At 40.7% G+C, this 17,739-nt stretch overlaps 2 protein-coding genes across 3 annotated transcripts in view; one reads left to right on the forward strand and one right to left on the reverse strand.

The window, feature by feature from the left end:
• Window positions 1-3,640, reverse strand: part of neto1l (neuropilin (NRP) and tolloid (TLL)-like 1, like) — a 136,145-nt gene extending 132,505 nt beyond the window's left edge. The window contains exons 1-5 of one of the 2 annotated variants that reach the window (XM_056254087.1): window positions 3,452-3,639; window positions 2,563-3,334; window positions 1,637-1,690; window positions 1,416-1,550; window positions 197-445 (exon numbers count right to left, since the gene is read on the reverse strand). In XM_056254087.1, coding sequence (XP_056110062.1) covers window positions 197-445; window positions 1,416-1,550; window positions 1,637-1,690; window positions 2,563-2,590 — 466 coding nt within the window. In that variant the 5' untranslated portion in view covers window positions 2,591-3,334; window positions 3,452-3,639. Of the gene's footprint in view, window positions 1-196; window positions 446-1,415; window positions 1,551-1,636; window positions 1,691-2,562 lie in introns of both variants that reach the window. The other variant, XM_056254086.1, reaches the window with a different exon arrangement.
• cbln2b (cerebellin 2b precursor) overlaps window positions 1-17,739 on the forward strand; it is a 449,384-nt gene that overhangs the window by 256,832 nt on the left and 174,813 nt on the right. The window lies entirely within an intron of this gene.

Here is a 17,739-nt window from a genome sequence, read left to right on the forward strand (position 1 = left end):
TCTGATTGCATCAGGAATTCAATTTGACATGCAGAGGATAACAATAACCCGAGGGTACGGAGGTCACTCAAAACCGGTTCCAGAACTCTTGAAAACCATCAAGGAAAACCAAAAACTCACTAGTGTAATAAGTCTTTCACAATAGTAAACATTACTGACACTGCATAAAGGAGAATAAAACAGTACGTAGGCCTACCTGCTGTGAAATTGTAGCTCGCAGAAAATCCCATGGCTTCCAATTCACCATCTGCAACAAATTTTATCCATAGGTAGCGGCTGCTCGATCTGATGTATGGAGGGTTCTGCTGCCCGCAGTAGCGTCCAATTATTGGAGAAAAGCCAAAGGGCCCGTCCCGGACTTCAATATGGTCAAATTTACATTCCCATGAAGGCTCTATTGAATACTTTTCATCAAAGAAAAGATCAATGCATTGTCTCGGGGGAGCTGCAAAGAGTGAAAAGAAATCATGAAGACTGGCAGCTGTAATTTAGGATGGATGATGTCATACGTAAAACATACTGTCATGGCAATACATAACTATTTTATGTTTTGGCAAATTGGTGGCTAATTCGTATGAATTTTGTATAATCTCATTCATACCTTTTTTGTACAATCTGCTTATGACCCTCTGGTGGTTAGGTTATGGTTTAGAGGTGGACCTTCATGCTTGCTTTATTTCTTAAAGCTGTTCACTTACGCACGAATCACACAAATTCAAAAGAAATAGCAACATCGTTGAATACTTACGTTTTCTTATGAGATTGGTTTGGGTATGTCTGATTAGTATTTTCATTATTAGTATACAAAGGAAGTTTCTGAGTTCAAAGGTACATGGACTGCAACCACATGCATGTATTGCTACTGGTGGAAAAAGCACAGTAACATCACACTTAATCGAAAGAAATTATCACTAAAGATTGAAGACCACATGGGTTTAACAGTGGTATTTACTAATAAGATCTCATAACATTTGTAATCTTATTATGACAGTCAAAGATTATCACGTATAAACCATCAGATTGCAAGACAATTGCTACTAGCTTCTTAGTTCAATAAGATTATCAGCTTGCAGCAGCACTGCAGCATACAGTCCAACAGATGTGACTGAAAGACAATCCTTTTTTTTTTACTGAAATCTAATTGCGATAATCAAATTGACTTTCAAATATTGAGAGATTGTTGATCTATATATCCTTCCGTAATAAATGCAAATGAAACACTAGTGTTCTGTTTATTAGTATCGTGGTGCTGCATGGGATTAACAATCAACTGATTGCTCCTGCATCCTTCACTGTGAGTGCAACTGCGCTACTGAACAGTTTAAAACAACCCCCCCCCCCCCCCCCATCCAAGTGTCACATGAAAGATTTGCTTGTGAGCTGCATTTACTATTTGAACAAGGATCTTTTTATACCTTCAATGATGTAGATGCATTCTCGCTCTGGGGGATATTTGTTTGGGTAATTGGGTGAGGTGAAGAGGCCTCCCTCTGGTTCTTTCACCCAGGTTCCACACTGCCCTGCCGGCTGCACTCCTGAATTGTTTTTCACTGAGAGAAAGCAGTCAAATGTCAGAGATTGCCAGGAAACATGGAGATAGAAAGTGGGTGGGTATTCTGTGACAAAACATCATTACCTGCTTCTTTCTTTGTTGCCCCAGACAACCCAAGCATGAGAAGACCTGCAACAACTGCGACAAAAGATTTCAGATCAAAACAGCATAGAATCACGAGGACTCATTATGAACATACAGCTGGACATCACAAAACAGAAATACTTCAAGGAATGGTTGAAAATCAGGGATCTGAAACCTTATCCCTAAGGAATTTGGTCTATACCTTGAAAAAGTTACTCTTATTTCTATTAGTGTTTAACACAACACAAAATAAACGCAAAATAAATAATTACATTTATTTATTTAGGTCTTTATTTTCCATTCATTTTCCAGACTAATTAACTTGCTATGGATGTACTGTAAATTTGGGAAAATATTAAAAAAAAAAAAATCAGCTTAAGCTAATTGTTTTGGAATTTGTTAGCTGGATAGTTGACTATCTACTGATTAAAGGTACACCTTAACATAATATGTCCAGCAAGTAGCCGCTTTGTTTTTTTTTCCTAGATGTTCTTCCAACTTCAACTATAGCTAACAACTAGCTTAGACCATTAATGAACATCTTGGACAAGCTAGAAGATAAGAACCAAGTAAAAACTAACAACTTTAAGATGACCAGCCTAGATGGTATGTTGATGGTCCAAATGGTTTACCAGCTTATGGACCAGCAAATCACCAGCAAGAACCAGCTATAACCAACTACCAGCAAGCTGGATTTCCCAGCAAGGAAAAACATTTAACTGGGAAAATATTATATAGGCTAATGTCATGATGCATATGCAGTTGCATCGCTTAATTTAACACTAAACACATTAAATAATTTTAATCAGTTTACAATCACACATAAAGTTACTAAAGGAATAAAGGACACACCGGTAAATTCAGATAGACCTCATGCGTAAAATATAAGAGAGGGAAGAGTGAAGTTAACTGGCGGCTAGACTCACCGTGAAGGAACCTGTTCCCATGTACCATGTCTATTCCTTTCACAAAGGGCTTTCTCAACTAATTCCATTTAGATAGGGATACTTTCAGAAGAAAAGATGGATATTTCCAAAAAAAAAAAAAAAAAAATCACAGCATATATGTCAAAAGCCCTGAATTCATTTCACTATATTAATCAATGACAATGGAGATTCCAGCAGAGATCCACAACTATGCATTAGTAGTTTCGTATAAAACCAGAAAAAGATGTAAACATTTCCATCCAAACGTTTCCAAACCCCTCTGGTGCTTTTGATGGATTAATAGGTCCGTCATTAGCTTTTCCTGATCGCTCCACCTTTCCAGAGTCACCACGAAAAGATTCATAAAAGGCTGGAAAATCTTCCTTCCATCTCTAAGGAACATTTATCAGAGTATCCATTCCAATTCATTTTTCCATTGTTGAGCAAAGCCAACTTCAACAAGCTAACTCGCAGCGACAAGAAACGTGTTTAGAGCCTCATTCCAGTGTTTCCTCGGCAGTAACCTAAATGCAGTACGAAATCCCGTTCCAGCTTCCCTTCACATCAAAGAGTTAATTCGTATCATCGCTCCTCTCCGGCCATTCATTATTTTCAGTTCTTCAAAAGAGTTATGTCAACATGATGCGGCAGCACACGGAACTGTTCGTCATAGGCTATCCACTAAAGATAATGTAGATGATTCTCTTAAAGAAGCGCCGCAAAGCCGGTCAGACTGCGGGATCCAATGAATCCAACACCTCACACGGCAGCACTAGAGCAAAATTTAGAGGGATAGGCAGAAAAAAAAAACCTGGATGAGGAAAAGAAACAAGCAAAGAAAAGGACATCTAGCCAGAACTACTATCAGCATCTCCAGTATTAACTGCACCTGCAGTGCTGGATTGGCGAAGAGCATCTGCAGCCTGCGGACAATTGGAGTGAATTAGCGAAGCATGCAGACACTATAAATTCATTCGAGGGTTTATACGTGGCTCGTGTGAGTCAGCCAATTCCTTCCAAGAAAAATCACCTTGCTTATCTGGCTTTAAAAATGTTAACTTCATTCATCAATAAACTTGACGCGATGTAAATATGGGGGATTCACTCGCGCTGCTTTCTCTTCAATGAATAAATGTGCGCAGTGTTAAGCTATTATGTTTACATGAGTTTGTTATTCACGTGACAATGGTTCGTAATAGCCTATTGTGTGTGGAATAATGAATCGTCTTTATCAAATGATCTTTGAAAAGAATTATAGCCTACATATACACATATTTACTGCTAAGATACCTTAAAATATAACATCTATCTATCTATCTATCTATCTATCTATCTATCTATCTATCTATCTATCTATCTATCTATCTATCTATCTATCTATCTATCTATCTATCTATCTAAAATCATAAAAATAAATCTATTTTCCAATGAAAAATCTATTCTTTGAAATCAAGATTTGGTATAATTAATATTTCAATTTAACTATATAGAAAACTGTAATATATATATAGGCTATATATATATATATATATATATATATATATATTATTCTTCATAAATTATGAGGCAATTCCTTACTTATAAAATGAACTTGCAATTAAATTAATGTTCATTTATGACAGAAAACACTGCTCATACTGTACTCGTATGAGTTCCCTTTCGAGGGAACTCTCGATGCGTCACTTGACGCCTTGGGAACACCCCCAGCGTGCATGCGTCTGAGCATCAATGTCAACTAGTCCAATGGAAAGAATGAGCGTCACGGGCGGGTGACGTCATGACCAGGAAGGGATAAAGGCTCACCCGGTGAAACGCGGCATTAGCTTCTGTGTCTCAGCAAAAGCGATCTGTGTCATTTTGTCTCTGTCTATTTACTGTTGTCTGTTGCGGAAAAGGATGGAAACTAAACAAGTGTACAAACAGTGTGCTTCTCCCTGCCCGCGTTATTTAACGGGTGGGGACACACACAAGCTTTGTGTCGTTTGTTTGGGAGTGGAGCATGCGGTCTCAGCCTTCGAGGGGGCTGAGTGCCAGCATTGTGAGATGTTACCGCTTCGCATGCTCCGCTCTCGCCTGTCACTCTTTGATAAAGAGAGTGGGCAGGCTCGCGATCCGCAGGGATCAGGACCCGCGTCTGCTGAGGCAGCGCGGAGATTGCATTCCTGGGGATCGCAAAAGGAACTTTCGGAGGGGTTGGAGACGGGTCCGAGGGCTCTTTCTCCTTCCTTACCCGAGAGATCCAACGCTCTCCCCCCGGTGTCGGAAGCACGCTCTGCGGTTTCTTCCGCCCGGGGAGAGAGCCCTCCATTACTTTATTGCTCTTCCTCCGAGGAGGTTGATGCGATGAGTTTGGAGAGTGAAAGCACACACATGGGGGAAAGAGATTCACAATTTATTTCCCCAGCAAATGATGAGCTGGTGGATGTTATGTCGCGGGCTGTAGAGAAATTAAATATTGAATGGCCATCTGAGAAGAAGGGCGCTCGTCCTAAAAGCAAATTAGATGAGCGCTTTTTATCTTCCACCACATTATCTCCACCACGAGGGCTTCCATTTTTTCCCGATTTGCACAATGAAATATCTAAATCGTGGAATAAACCTTACTCATCACGTCTTTTCAGCCCTCAAGTTAACACTCATTCGAGAATAAGAGGGCTGAAAGAGTATGGTTATGAGGCGATGCCCCAGGCGGAAGAGAATTTAGCCAGTTATCTTTCCCCTGGTCCCGCATCGTCTCTGAAAGCCTCGGCTTTGCCCACTAGACCGCTTAAAGCCACTTCGGTGTTAGTGGGTAAAGCTTATAGGGCAGCAGGTCAAGCTGGAGCATGTCTGCATACTATGGCAGTGCTCCAGGCTTATCAAGCTGACCTGCTGGGGGATCTGGATAGTAGTGAGGGAGTCAGTCATGACGATATTCGTGAACTTCGTCGGGCTACCGATCTTTCTCTCAGGGCTACTAAGGAGACCGCCAGAGCAATTGGGCGGTCTATGGCAGCCTTGGTAGCTACTGAGAGACATTTATGGTTAAATCTGTCTGAAATTAAAGAAAAAGATCGAGCTTTTTTATTAGATGCTCCGCTTGAACCTTCTGGTCTCTTCGGCGACGCAGTCCACGCGGTCGTCGAGAGATTTCAGGAGTCAAAGAAACAAGCTGACGTTTTAAAAAAGTTTATCCCTCGCCGGGTCCAGCCCCCTGGGGCTGCTGGGCGTGAGCAGCCCCAGCCGTCGAGCTCATCATATCGTGTGCATCAGAAAGAGAGTGTTGCGTCTCGTGCACCTCCACGTAGAGACTGGAGACGGACGCAACCCTCTCAACCGAAGTCTTCTAAGTCGAAGCCGGATCTGAGGACCGTTCTTCAGGCGAAGAAGGCTTCGGTTCAAAAAAAAAAAAAAAAGGTCCCGATGTTCATGCATCAGGCCTTTGAGGACAGCCCCGACCGAAGTGGAGCGGTGTACACCTCATTATACGGTGCCCGTTCCATTTCGGGGTCCTCACGAGACCGTTCTGCCAACCCTGCCACCCTCGGTGCTTCAGGGCGCAGCGGTCTCCAGCGAGTCGCTGATGCTATGCTGCGGCACAGCATCGGTTTCGCGCCCTCTGAGGGGGGCCTTAGAGCGGCCAGTTCAGGTAGTTCCTGCCATTATGTTTCAGGCTCCGGAATTAGCCGTCTCGATAACACCAGAGACCAGCCTCGAGAGGCTGGTTCCCTTAGTAAATTTTCTGGCAGCGTGGAAGCTTCTGCCGAATATTTCTCGTTGGGTCCTGCAGATTGTAGAGAAAGGATACAGAATCCAGTTTGGTTCTCGTCCTCCTCGTTACAACGGGGTGCTGCCCACAGTGGTGCATCCCGAGCAGGCTCTGGTAATGGAGCAAGAGGTAAAGGCCCTGTTAGCAAAGGAAGCTATAGAACAGGTGTACTCACCCGACAGAGAGTCGGGTTTTTACAGCCGTTATTTCATTGTTCCAAAAAAGGATGGAGGGTTGCGTCCCATTTTAGATCTTCGTCTGTTAAATCGTTCAGTACAGAAACTCAAGTTCAAGATGCTGACACTCAAGCAGATCGTGACTCAAATCAGATCCGAGGACTGGTTTGTCACGATAGATCTAAAGGACGCTTACTTCCATGTCTCCATCCTCCCTCAGCACAGGAAGTTCCTAAGGTTTTCTTTCGGGGGCAAAGAATACCAATATCGGGTTCTTCCTTTCGGTCTAGCTTTATCACCCCGCACGTTCACGAAATGCGTGGATGCAGCTCTAGCCCCTCTCAGGCTTCAGGGCATACGTATTCTGAACTACATCGACGACTGGCTGATTCTAGCGGAATCAGAGCAGTTGGCGGTTCGGCACCGAGGTCTCGTTCTCGCTCATATGCAGATGTTGGGGTTGAGGCTCAATGCCAAGAAAAGTGTGCTTTCTCCAGTACAGAGAACCACTTTCCTTGGTGTGGTATGGGATTCAGTGACGATGCGGGCCACTCTATTGCCCGTTCGTGTAGCTGCTATCCTGACAGCCACCAAAGAGCTAAAGCTAGGCCAGTCACGCACTGTAAAACAGTTCGAGAGACTGTTGGGTCTTTTGGCGGCAGCGTCCAACGTGATTCCTTTTGGCCTGCTGTACATGAGACCTTTGCAGTGGTGGCTCAGGACCAGAGGGTTCTCCCCGAGGGGAAACCCACTTCGTATGATCAAGATCACGCGGCGATGCCTTCGTGCCTTGGTTATATGGAGAAAACACTGGTTCTTAACCCAGGGTCCGGTGTTGGGAGCTCTCTGCCATCGAGTTACGATTTCGACAGATGCTTCCCTCACCGGCTGGGGAGCGGTAATGGAAGGCCGCTCGGTTCAGGGTCGGTGGAGGAGTCATCATCTTTCTTGGCACATAAATTGCCTGGAGATGATGGCCGTCTTCAATGCGTTGAAGCAATTCCTCCCAGACCTGAGGGGCCATCATGTGCTCGTCTGTACAGACAACACATCGGTGGTCTCTTATCTGAACCGTCAGGAGGGTCTACGGTCGCGTCCGCTTTGCAAGCTGGCGCACCAGATCCTCCTGTGGTCTCTGGGGAAGGTACTCTCCCTGAGGGCAGTGTATATTCCTGGGGACCAGAATATTGGGGCAGACATCCTGTCGAGGCAGGAGCTGAGGCCAGGGGACTGGAGACTCCACCCCGAGGCGGTGGAGAAAATTTGGGAGTTTTACGGCCAAGCAGAGGTGGATCTGTTTGCGTCTCAGCATACGACGCACTGTCCACTTTGGTTCTCCCTTACTCACCCAGCCCCCCTGGGGCTGGATGCTATGGTGCAGACGTGGCCGAGGCTACGTCTGTACGCATTTCCCCCTGTTGCTCTGCTCCCAGGAGTTCTGGAACGAGTCTGCCAGTACGGAATAAGCCTACTGCTAGTAGCACCACGCTGGCCGAGTCGGATCTGGTTTGCGGACCTAATCCATCTCTTAGACGGTCCTCCCTTGGAGATCCCGATCAAGAGAGACCTTCTGTCTCAGGCCGGGGGCACAATATTTCACCCTCGACCAGAAATTTGGAACCTGTGGGTTTGGCCTCTGAGGGGGCAAAAAAAAAGCTGAGGCTGCTGAGACCATTCTAAGCTCCAGAGCTCCAGCTACTAGGAAACTATATGCGCTTAAATGGAGAGTTTTTTCTGTATGGTGTCACCGACATCAGTGGGATCCAGTTAACTGTTCTGTGAACACAGTACTCGAGTTCCTGCAGGAGCGCTTTACGTCAGGTCTATGTCCTTCCACGCTCAAGGTCTACGTGGCGGCCATTGCGGCTTACCACGCCCTGGTGGGGGGTACATCGTTGGGTCGAGACCCCCTGATTACACGTTTCCTTCGTGGCACTTTGAGGCTAAGGCCTGCAACTCGCACTAGGGTGCCAGCTTGGGATCTTGCTTTAGTACTAGAAGGCCTGTCTAGGGCTCCATTCGAGCCCTTAGATTCGGTTTCAGAGAAGTTTCTTACCTTTAAGACTATCTTTCTGCTAGCTATTTCGTCCCTTAAGAGAGTTGGAGACCTTCAGGCCCTTTCGGTTTCCCCCACTTGCCTTGAGTTTGCACCGGGGATGGTCAAGGCATTCTTATATCCAAAACAGGGATACGTCCCTAAGGTGCCGACCTTGACTCCGAGGCCTATTGTGCTGCAGGCTTTCTGTCCTCCTCCTTTTACATCTGCGGACCAGGAAAGGCTGAACCTCTTGTGTCCAGTGCGAGCACTGGATACTTATGTTCATCGGACATCGTCAATGAGGAAGTCCGACCAGTTATTTATTTGCTTTGGATCACCTAAGAAGGGTCTTCCTGCTTCTAAACAGACGGTTAGTAAGTGGATAGTTGAGGCTATTTCACTTGCATACGAGTACTCTGACCTGCCGTGTCCTTTGGCGGTCAGAGCTCATTCTACGAGGGGTATGGCGGCCTCTAAAGCCTTACTATTTGGAGTTTCTCTTCAAGACGTTTGTGATGCGGCAGGCTGGTCCTCACCGCTCACATTCGTTAGGTTTTACAGCTTAGACCTGGATGCTGCCCCAGGTTCTCAGGTGCTTAGTGCTTAGTTTCAACAGACTGACACTCAGGTACTTGGAATTCTGGCGTTTTGGGTATTCTCGTTCCCAAGGCGTCAAGTGACGCATCGAGAGTTCCCTCGAAAGGGAACGTCTCAGGTTACGACTGTAACCGTAGTTCCCTGAGAAAGGGAACGAGACGATGCGTCACCCTGCCATACTTCCTGCTTCCCTGTGATCGGCTTGCTTCGACTTTTTGAAGCTAATGCCGCGTTTCACCGGGTGAGCCTTTATCCCTTCCTGGTCATGACGTCACCCGCCCGTGACGCTCATTCTTTCCATTGGACTAGTTGACATTGTTGCTCAGACGCATGCACGCTGGGGGCGTTCCCAAGGCGTCAAGTGACGCATCGTCTCGTTCCCTTTCTCAGGGAACTACGGTTACAGTCGTAACCTGAGACGTTTTGCATGAAAGAAAATCTTATTTCATTAATAGATTATTAGCATACAGGTAAATCCTATTATTCTTGCTGCTCCCATTATAAAGAAAGCTATATGCAATAAATGCCAAACTAATTTTTGTTGCCTAAAATAGTTGTGTGCATGGTCTTCACACTATTTTGGCAACCTCTCTCCATTTCATACCAGAAAGTACCGGAAAGTGCCATTACACACAGAGTTTTTTCATTGCCGCATTTGATTAAATTTGTCTTCAAAGTTACAAGCATCTTACAAGCATCTTAAATTCGTCTTCAAAGACACACGGATCTGAAGTGATTTTTATCCTGTAAATATGCCTTTACATAATGCAATAATCTCATCATCCACGTGTTTTTAGAACATCAGTCTCCCTTAACCCTCTGCTGCTGTTCGGTCATTTTTTACTGGAAAATTTTACGGTTTGTATTTTTAGATTTTTTTTTTAGTTCATCGGAATGGCACAAAACATGGTAAAATTAAAAACATGTCACACTTGTATTGTTCGTGGTCAAAAATGACTACATTGGAAATGAATGGGAGACGAATTTCATCAAGTTGAAAACTTTGGTACTGAGCCAAAACAAAATCTTACCGAAAGCTCATTTCTTGAGATATCAACCTTAAATTTGGAGCACAATTTGTTTAGATGTATTCCTTAGATTTGTCTCTCAGTTTTAGAGTAAATCATAAACAATTCAAAAATATTTTTTTTGTGAATTTTTCATAGAAATAAACTTAGACTTAACTGTTTTTTTAAGTTTCACTGTTTTAAACAGTTTTTCACTTTAGCTATAATCTGCTAAGTGTCTTCTTTAAAAAGAGACCAAACCCTTAAGTGCTCCAAAGCATTCAAGATTTACGCCAGTTTAAGTCAACTTTCATTTTTTAGGTCTATGCTCAAAAAGTGGTTAAAAGGGTAATAAATGGATTATAACTATTCAGTAAATATAATTGAGTAAAATTACCTAAAAAATAAATTCATTTCATTGAAAAAAAAAAAAACAGCATTTTTTTTGACCGCCACACGAGCAGGACCAGAGGGTTAAGCATGCTAATGTGAAGTACGCTGCAGCTAATCTTTATAAAACATGAAAGTCAGCACTAAATCAAAGGTTTTTGTGTATACACAGACAGCCAGTCACAAATTGAGTTATTAGAAGAAATTGCCCCTGCTTTTCAATGATCAAAAAAAGTTTAAGAACTCAGAAATAGCTTGAACAGTTTTTCAAGATTTGGATTTAGGCACATATTATGTGCTCGGAAGTGTGCCTTCGACCCAAATAGGCTGTCTGACAACTAAGAGTGTATTGATGTTGACAGTAAAAAAGCAGTCTGCCCTGCCCTAACGGCCCTCACTCAGTAGCGGCTGCTTTAACAGAGCTAATGATGGGCCACTCCATTAAAACGCGACTCTGAGAAGCAAACTCTGACACTGAATGTATTAATCTTCAGAGTAATATGCTCAATGAAATGTTGAAGCTCAGAACAAAAAAGGAAAAAGGGTTGACATTGAACCCTTTTTTTCCTGAAGAGATATTTAAAGCTTAATTTATTTATTAAAACATATTCTTGTGTTTTTAATGTCAGAAGTTAGCAATCAATATTAAAGTCACCATGAAATCAAAATTGACTTTTTTTTTCTTCAATGAAATATTTCAGTATTTATTATAAATGATGAATGATCTATGCACATTTTTTTTAATCCATGTACCCTTGTAAGCTTTAGTCAAAATAATTTCCACTTTCTCTTGTAAAACATCTCTTCTTTGATCTGATGACATTTACTGGCATGAGGGCGGGACAACCTGTCACTCACATGACATCACAGTAATAGCAAACCACAATGATCCAACAATCCAATCAATTCCCAATGGACAAAATCAAGACCCACCCTACATATTTTTCTTGTTTGAGATATACGAATGTACGTCACTTCTTGGATATACGTCACAATAGGGAAGAAAAGACTATTGCAACTTCTGTTTTATGCCAACTTTAATAACATACCATAAATTGCTATCACAAACAGATTAAAGCATGGGGATTAGCAAGGAGCAATGCTAGAGCTCCAGCAGATTAGTATTGTTGGAAAATTCCAGCAGTTATGAACACTCAATAAGTTCTGTCTCACGGCAATGGCAGTATCAAATTTAAAAGTGGCCTCAGGACTTGATTTATTTCCTTAGACAGATAGCAAAAGAAAAAAACAAACAGATCCTTTTCATCACTATCAGCCAATAGTACCTGATAGGAAAGCACAGGAGAGGATTGTTTTTGTCGAGTGGTGGTGCTTCTCGAAATTGGAATTTTCTCAGGAAAAACTCAGCAAGAAGCTGTCTGAATATCTTACACAGGACCTTATTTATGAAAAGATACTCATGTGATTTATGCAGCAGTCTATTATCATTATCATCACTGTCCATAAAAACACCAATCAAAGGATTTAAGGCCCGTTCACACCAAGGACGATAAATAGATAACCATAAAGATGTTTTAAAAAATCGTTCTAAATATAAAAGAATAAAGAGTCCAAGAGTCTATAACGATAACAGCACAGAGAAACAATATCCTTGAATCACTTTCAGAACGATTATTTTTCTAGTTTGAGAACTATAAAACAATGGCAGCCAATCAGAATCCATCCCACTTTAAAGAGCTCGAGCATTTAAAGCGGCAGACGACACAACTTAAAAGTCATCTTTTTTGTTAACGCATCTGTCCTCATCAAAGGTTAAAAAGCCTTTTAAAAAAGTGTGGTAAATGAATTAGCATTCAACACTCTGTATAGCAACCAGAGTGAAGTTTTTTTTGTCTATATAGCTTCAACAAGGCACTGTCAGAGGGATTTGAATAATGTATACACGCTAATCCTATTAGAGATCTTTTTGTTATACCGTATTTCAAAAGCTGCAAGAATCTGCAAAACCAGTTAAATATTTTTGTGACCAAATCACTCAATATTCAGCTCACTGATTGGTTATTTTAGGGATGACTAATGACAAAATGGCAATTATGTAAATAAGGGCTTATCTTGCTTACTGTATGCAACACCCCAACTGCAGAGTTCAGTTGCTTCAGCTCATGTGCAAAAAAAATATATGGGGAAATATGCAACCTATGAAAGCATTCGTTCGTCTTTCCCTAAAAAGTAAGCTAATAATGAAAGGTGTGAATCTTTATCATTTGAAATGAGATAGTTACGGTTCTGCTGTTTGTAATTAAAAAGCTCGGCGGAGATGGGAAACCAGTCATATACACATAAACACTACATTCATGAGTAAATGAGAAACAAAAATGAGTGTGGATAGCCTCCACTGAATTTAATTAACTTTTTCTGATAAAGCGATGCATATGAGCATTTACCAATATTAAAAACAATTCGAGGGTGGGGCATTCTCATTCTAGAGAGCATTTGATTGGACAAAATAATAGAGTGCAGGATGAGTCATTAAACCTTTCCCTCGTTTTCCCGACTGTACCTTTTAAATGCATTAATCTGCTAAAATAATACTTTTGTCAACTTTTAAAAGTATAGATGGCCTCAGTGCTAATTGTTTTCCAATATCAACTTGTGAAGTTTAGATAAGCATTTATTCTTGTCAATAAGATTAGATTTACTTATATGTTAAACAAAACAGCATGTCTTCAAGCGATCTGGCTTGACTGAGACACCGAAAAGGTCTTTTTTAGGTATATTGTATGGCACTGGATCAGAAACCTTGTCTTATCCTCGCTGATGCCTGCCAGTTTCACGTTGCATTTTAAGAAAAAATGGAGGTTAAAGGAAGGTGAGTAATGAGAGGCTGTCAGTCTTCCATGTAGTGCTTAACTCATCAGAGTGACACACATTATTCACTAAGGTTTGTGTGTAAAGCTCTCTTACCACATTTTTCCCACCATAGAGGAAAATATTGTTTATGAGATTAAGGCATTCTTGAATAAAGAGTGCCTTTGTATAAAACATTATTGTGTCAGGATTACAACACAAACTTTAATTTCTTGTATCTTATGAATACTAGAAATATGTAAGAATACTATGAAGTGACTCAAATGATCGATAATGTAAACAAAGTAGCGCCATACATCAGATAACACCAAAGTCTTTGCACTTGATCACTTGTCTACTTACATGATGTTCCTGTAATTTGGCCCAAGTGTTCAAGTGTGTGGAACTTTTGATTATCCGATGGGACACACTTATATAGTGTTGTAAAAACCAAGTATTTACAAAACTTCATTTAGATTTTCAATTCTTTCCATAAAAATCAGTAAAATAAACTTATAAATGTTTGATAGTCCCTATGTAACAGGCGACACAATTTTGTAATTGTGGTGCTTATAATTAAGTGATAAAAAGCAGTTGCAAATGTTGTAAAAAATACAATCTGAAGCGGTATTCAGGGGTTTAGTGTGTGTTAAATGGATAGTTCACCCAAAAATGAAATTCTGTCATAATTAACTCACCCTCAAGTTGTTCCAAACCTGTATGAATTTCTTTCTTGTGCGGAACACAAAAGAAGATATTTTGAAGAATGTCGGAAACCAAACAGTTGATGGGCCCCATTGATTTGTATGAAAAAAACTATGGAGGTCAATGGGTCAACTGTTTGCCAACATTCTTAAAAATATCTTCTTTTGTGTTTAGCAGAAGAAAGAGATTCATTCAGGTTTGGTACAACTTGAGGGTGAGTAAATGATGACAGAATTTTCATTTTTCTGTTTAATGAAACTCTCTCTTTAATGGCACTGAGGTTTGGTGTCTTTAAGAACTGGGACAGTCTTGCGCACTTCCTGTTGTGTGCAAGCGCTCTCAAGTGGCCAAGACTTCAAGTGTGGGTATTTGGACAGGTCTATTTTCTTCTTAAAGTCGAGATGAAATGGAAGTTGTGAATGTTTTTTCTTCCCTATTGTGATGTATATCTGGGCGGGATTTAATTTTATCCAATGGGAATTGATTGGATTGTTGTCATTTGTTATTGCTCCACTGTCATGTGAGTGAGAGGTTGTCCCACCCTTGTGCCGATAAACACGTCACCAGAGAAGAGAAGAGGTGTCACCTATTAAGGAGGACATATTTGAGTTCGCTGTTTTGTTTTTATACAAACACAACTTAGTTATCGGTTGCAGTGAAAATTACTTTGGAGAACGGTAATATTACTGTAATATTATGATGATAAAATCAGAAAACCTAAGGGCTCCTCAAGCCATAGACTCTTTTAAGAAAGGACTAAAAACCTTACTTTTTAAGCAAGCATTTTTTACTTTTTGCTAACTTTAAAAATTTTCTTCCCGGTTTTTATCTTTGTTTATACTCTGTAGCACTTTGGGATTGTTTTTAAACTATAAAAAGTGCTTTAAATAAAATATATTATTATTATTATTATTATTATTAAATAGACATACGTCATAAATAGACATAGACAAAAATGGCCATTTTTTTCTTAGCGGAAGCTTCAAAATAATACACATAATTTTTTCTTAGCAGAAGCTTTAAGATAGGAGGGCGGAGCCAGGCTAGTTCTGGCCGGTAACTTAAAAATTTAGTAGCCAAATTGGCCAGTGGGTGAAAAAGTTAATTTCAAACCCTTATATATATATAAGTAAAAAATAGATTCATTAGTGATTAAAACAAATTAAAAAGGTAATAAATTGACAGTTATATAAAAATAGAGAGTAAATCAAGTAGGCCACAAGGTTGTCATTCAACAATGCATCTCTTTCAAGAGAGTATATGGCGCCCAGGCCATGAGCAAATATTTGCAGAGACTTACTGCTTTATTAGTTGACAGTAATTTTCAGCTCACAGACTTAGACGAGTTTTGATCCTAAGGCATGCAGAGGCAATTTTAGTACATGTCAGTAAGTCCCGATGGCCCTGAAGGATATTCAGTGATACCAGCATCATTTTTGTTGATATATTTTAAAAAATGCCCTTAGGATTTTTCCCTTGACGTCTTAGATTTTTAAAACTAGAGAAAACTACTGTATATTTTCTTTATGTCATTCAGCATTTATCGTTTGGAGGGTTTTCTGACAGTCTAGAGGAAAATGCATTATGACTGATCTTCAGCTTTGTAAATGAAAATAACGAGATTTTGATAATAAAGACCAGAATGGAATTATATTGAATTGCCTCTGGGGGTCTTGCTTCACCTCATATACTTTTTCCTTTTCTTATCTAATAAGGACTATGTCTTCCTGTCAGTTATTGTCTTATTTTCTATCTATATCCTTGATGTTAGCCATTTTGATATCTGTCATGGTGCAGACAAGACTGCATTGTGAGGCCCCTGGGCACACAACTTTGGGGGCCCAAACCTTTGTCCCTGAATAATGTGTACAAAACAACAACAACAAAAACATTTGGAAGAATTTAGAAAAATGAGTTAATATTAGTAATACAAAAGTAATGTGTGCACATTTTGAGTAGTATGATGTTAAATATGTTGAAAACTATCATACTACTTAATATGACAAGACAGGGGCTGACTGACAGGATGCTTATTATTTAACACTTTCGCACATTGTACACCACAAACGACTAAATGAAAGCAAAAAGCATCTGTAGATTTCTAATTGTCAAGTGCTATTGCTAATGCATGTTTGCTAGGTTTGCATGTTTCTAAAATAATGAGGTTGTTGGTTAGATATCTTATTTTCTTTAATTAATGTTATAACTGCTCAGCTAGAGTTGATTGTAAGGCTGAACAAGTGACATTTAAATGAATTACCACTAGTTTTCAAAAAAGTCCAGCTTGTCCTGGCCGTTGGCTTTTTGTGTGCTCTCTTCAATCTGGTCCTCATTCATTTTGCCCCTGTAGTTTGGCTCTGCAATTCATCACTTGACCTCATTAACATGATGGTAGGGGAGGAAGAGCCGACTGCCGAGTGTCGCTCCTCGGGCCCCATCACCTCCATAGGGGAAAGGGACAGCCACTTCCCCTCTTAACCACAGGAAGCTGGAGCTTCTGGCTCTTCTTGAAATGGAGAGGAAAAAAGATTGAACAGCCATTGCACATTCCCCATTGCCCCATCCATCTTGCTTATAAGGTACATTCAGAGGAAAATATACTCCACTATCTCAGTGTGAAACCCTTCCACACCGGACCCTGCTCTCCTATAGCTTTCCTGAAGTTATCTGCAGATGGCACTTTACTGGATAAGGTTTAACTTGATTCATCTGAAGCACACACTCAAGATACAGACAACTAAAGGCTTTAAGTGTGTCATACCAAGTGGAAGCCCTTGTCAGGGCCACTGTCCTGCAGAGTTTAGCTCCATCTCAAATCAAACATGTATCTGATCAGCCTGTCATTTCCAGGCATTCCTTTAAACTTGTGTTATTTGACAGCAGGACAGTGGCCCTCCAGGACTGGAGTTGCCCATCTCTGAAAACAGGAACTAATCACAGGAAGTCAGAGCAGGACCAGGAACAAAATAAGAGTTCATTAAGGTTGAACCACTGTAGTCACATTGAATATTTTAACTATGTCTTTACTACCTTTCCTGGCCTTGAAAGTTGCAATGATGTTGCTGGTCCAGAAACCTCTCGGATTTCATCAAAAATATCTTAATTTGTGTTCCGAAGTTGAACGAAGGTCTTACGGGTTTGGAACGACATGAGGATGAGTAATTACTGACAGAAATTTCATTTTTGGGTGAACTAACCCTTTAAAAGTCAAAGCACACACCATCTAAATATCAGAAATATAATTAGCTAATTAAAACAAATGACGGACTGAACTCTTTCTAGTTCTGTTAATAAAACTTACATTAGAACTGCCTGACATATGGATACATGCATTTGTAATGAGCACAGTGCACATACGGCAATATGTGGCAGCTCAATAATTTATCCCAAAATGGCCTTCACCAATCTTCCAGATCTCATATACCGTTAATATAGCGTTTTTCCCCTTTGAACACATTTTCACCTTTCGTAATAATGTCTTTTTTTTTGTGAATTAAACATCAGTAATTGCCTGGAAACTGACAGTTTTGCAAATAAAATTAGTTAAGGCTTTCAGATTTGAATGTATTATGAAAATATTGAAGTGCAGAGTAATATAAGGAAACTGAATTTGAAAGACAGTTCAAAATAATGGGCATTATTCATGAAACACAAGCAGAACACAAAATTATGTGTAAATCCATGCGTATGTAATTTGTCACATTTAAA

This window comes from Rhinichthys klamathensis, unplaced genomic scaffold (genome assembly GCF_029890125.1).
Source record: "Rhinichthys klamathensis goyatoka isolate OS25496 unplaced genomic scaffold, OSU_Roscu_1.1 h1tg000110l_1, whole genome shotgun sequence".
In the NCBI taxonomy this organism is placed as follows: Eukaryota; Metazoa; Chordata; class Actinopteri; order Cypriniformes; family Leuciscidae; genus Rhinichthys; species Rhinichthys klamathensis.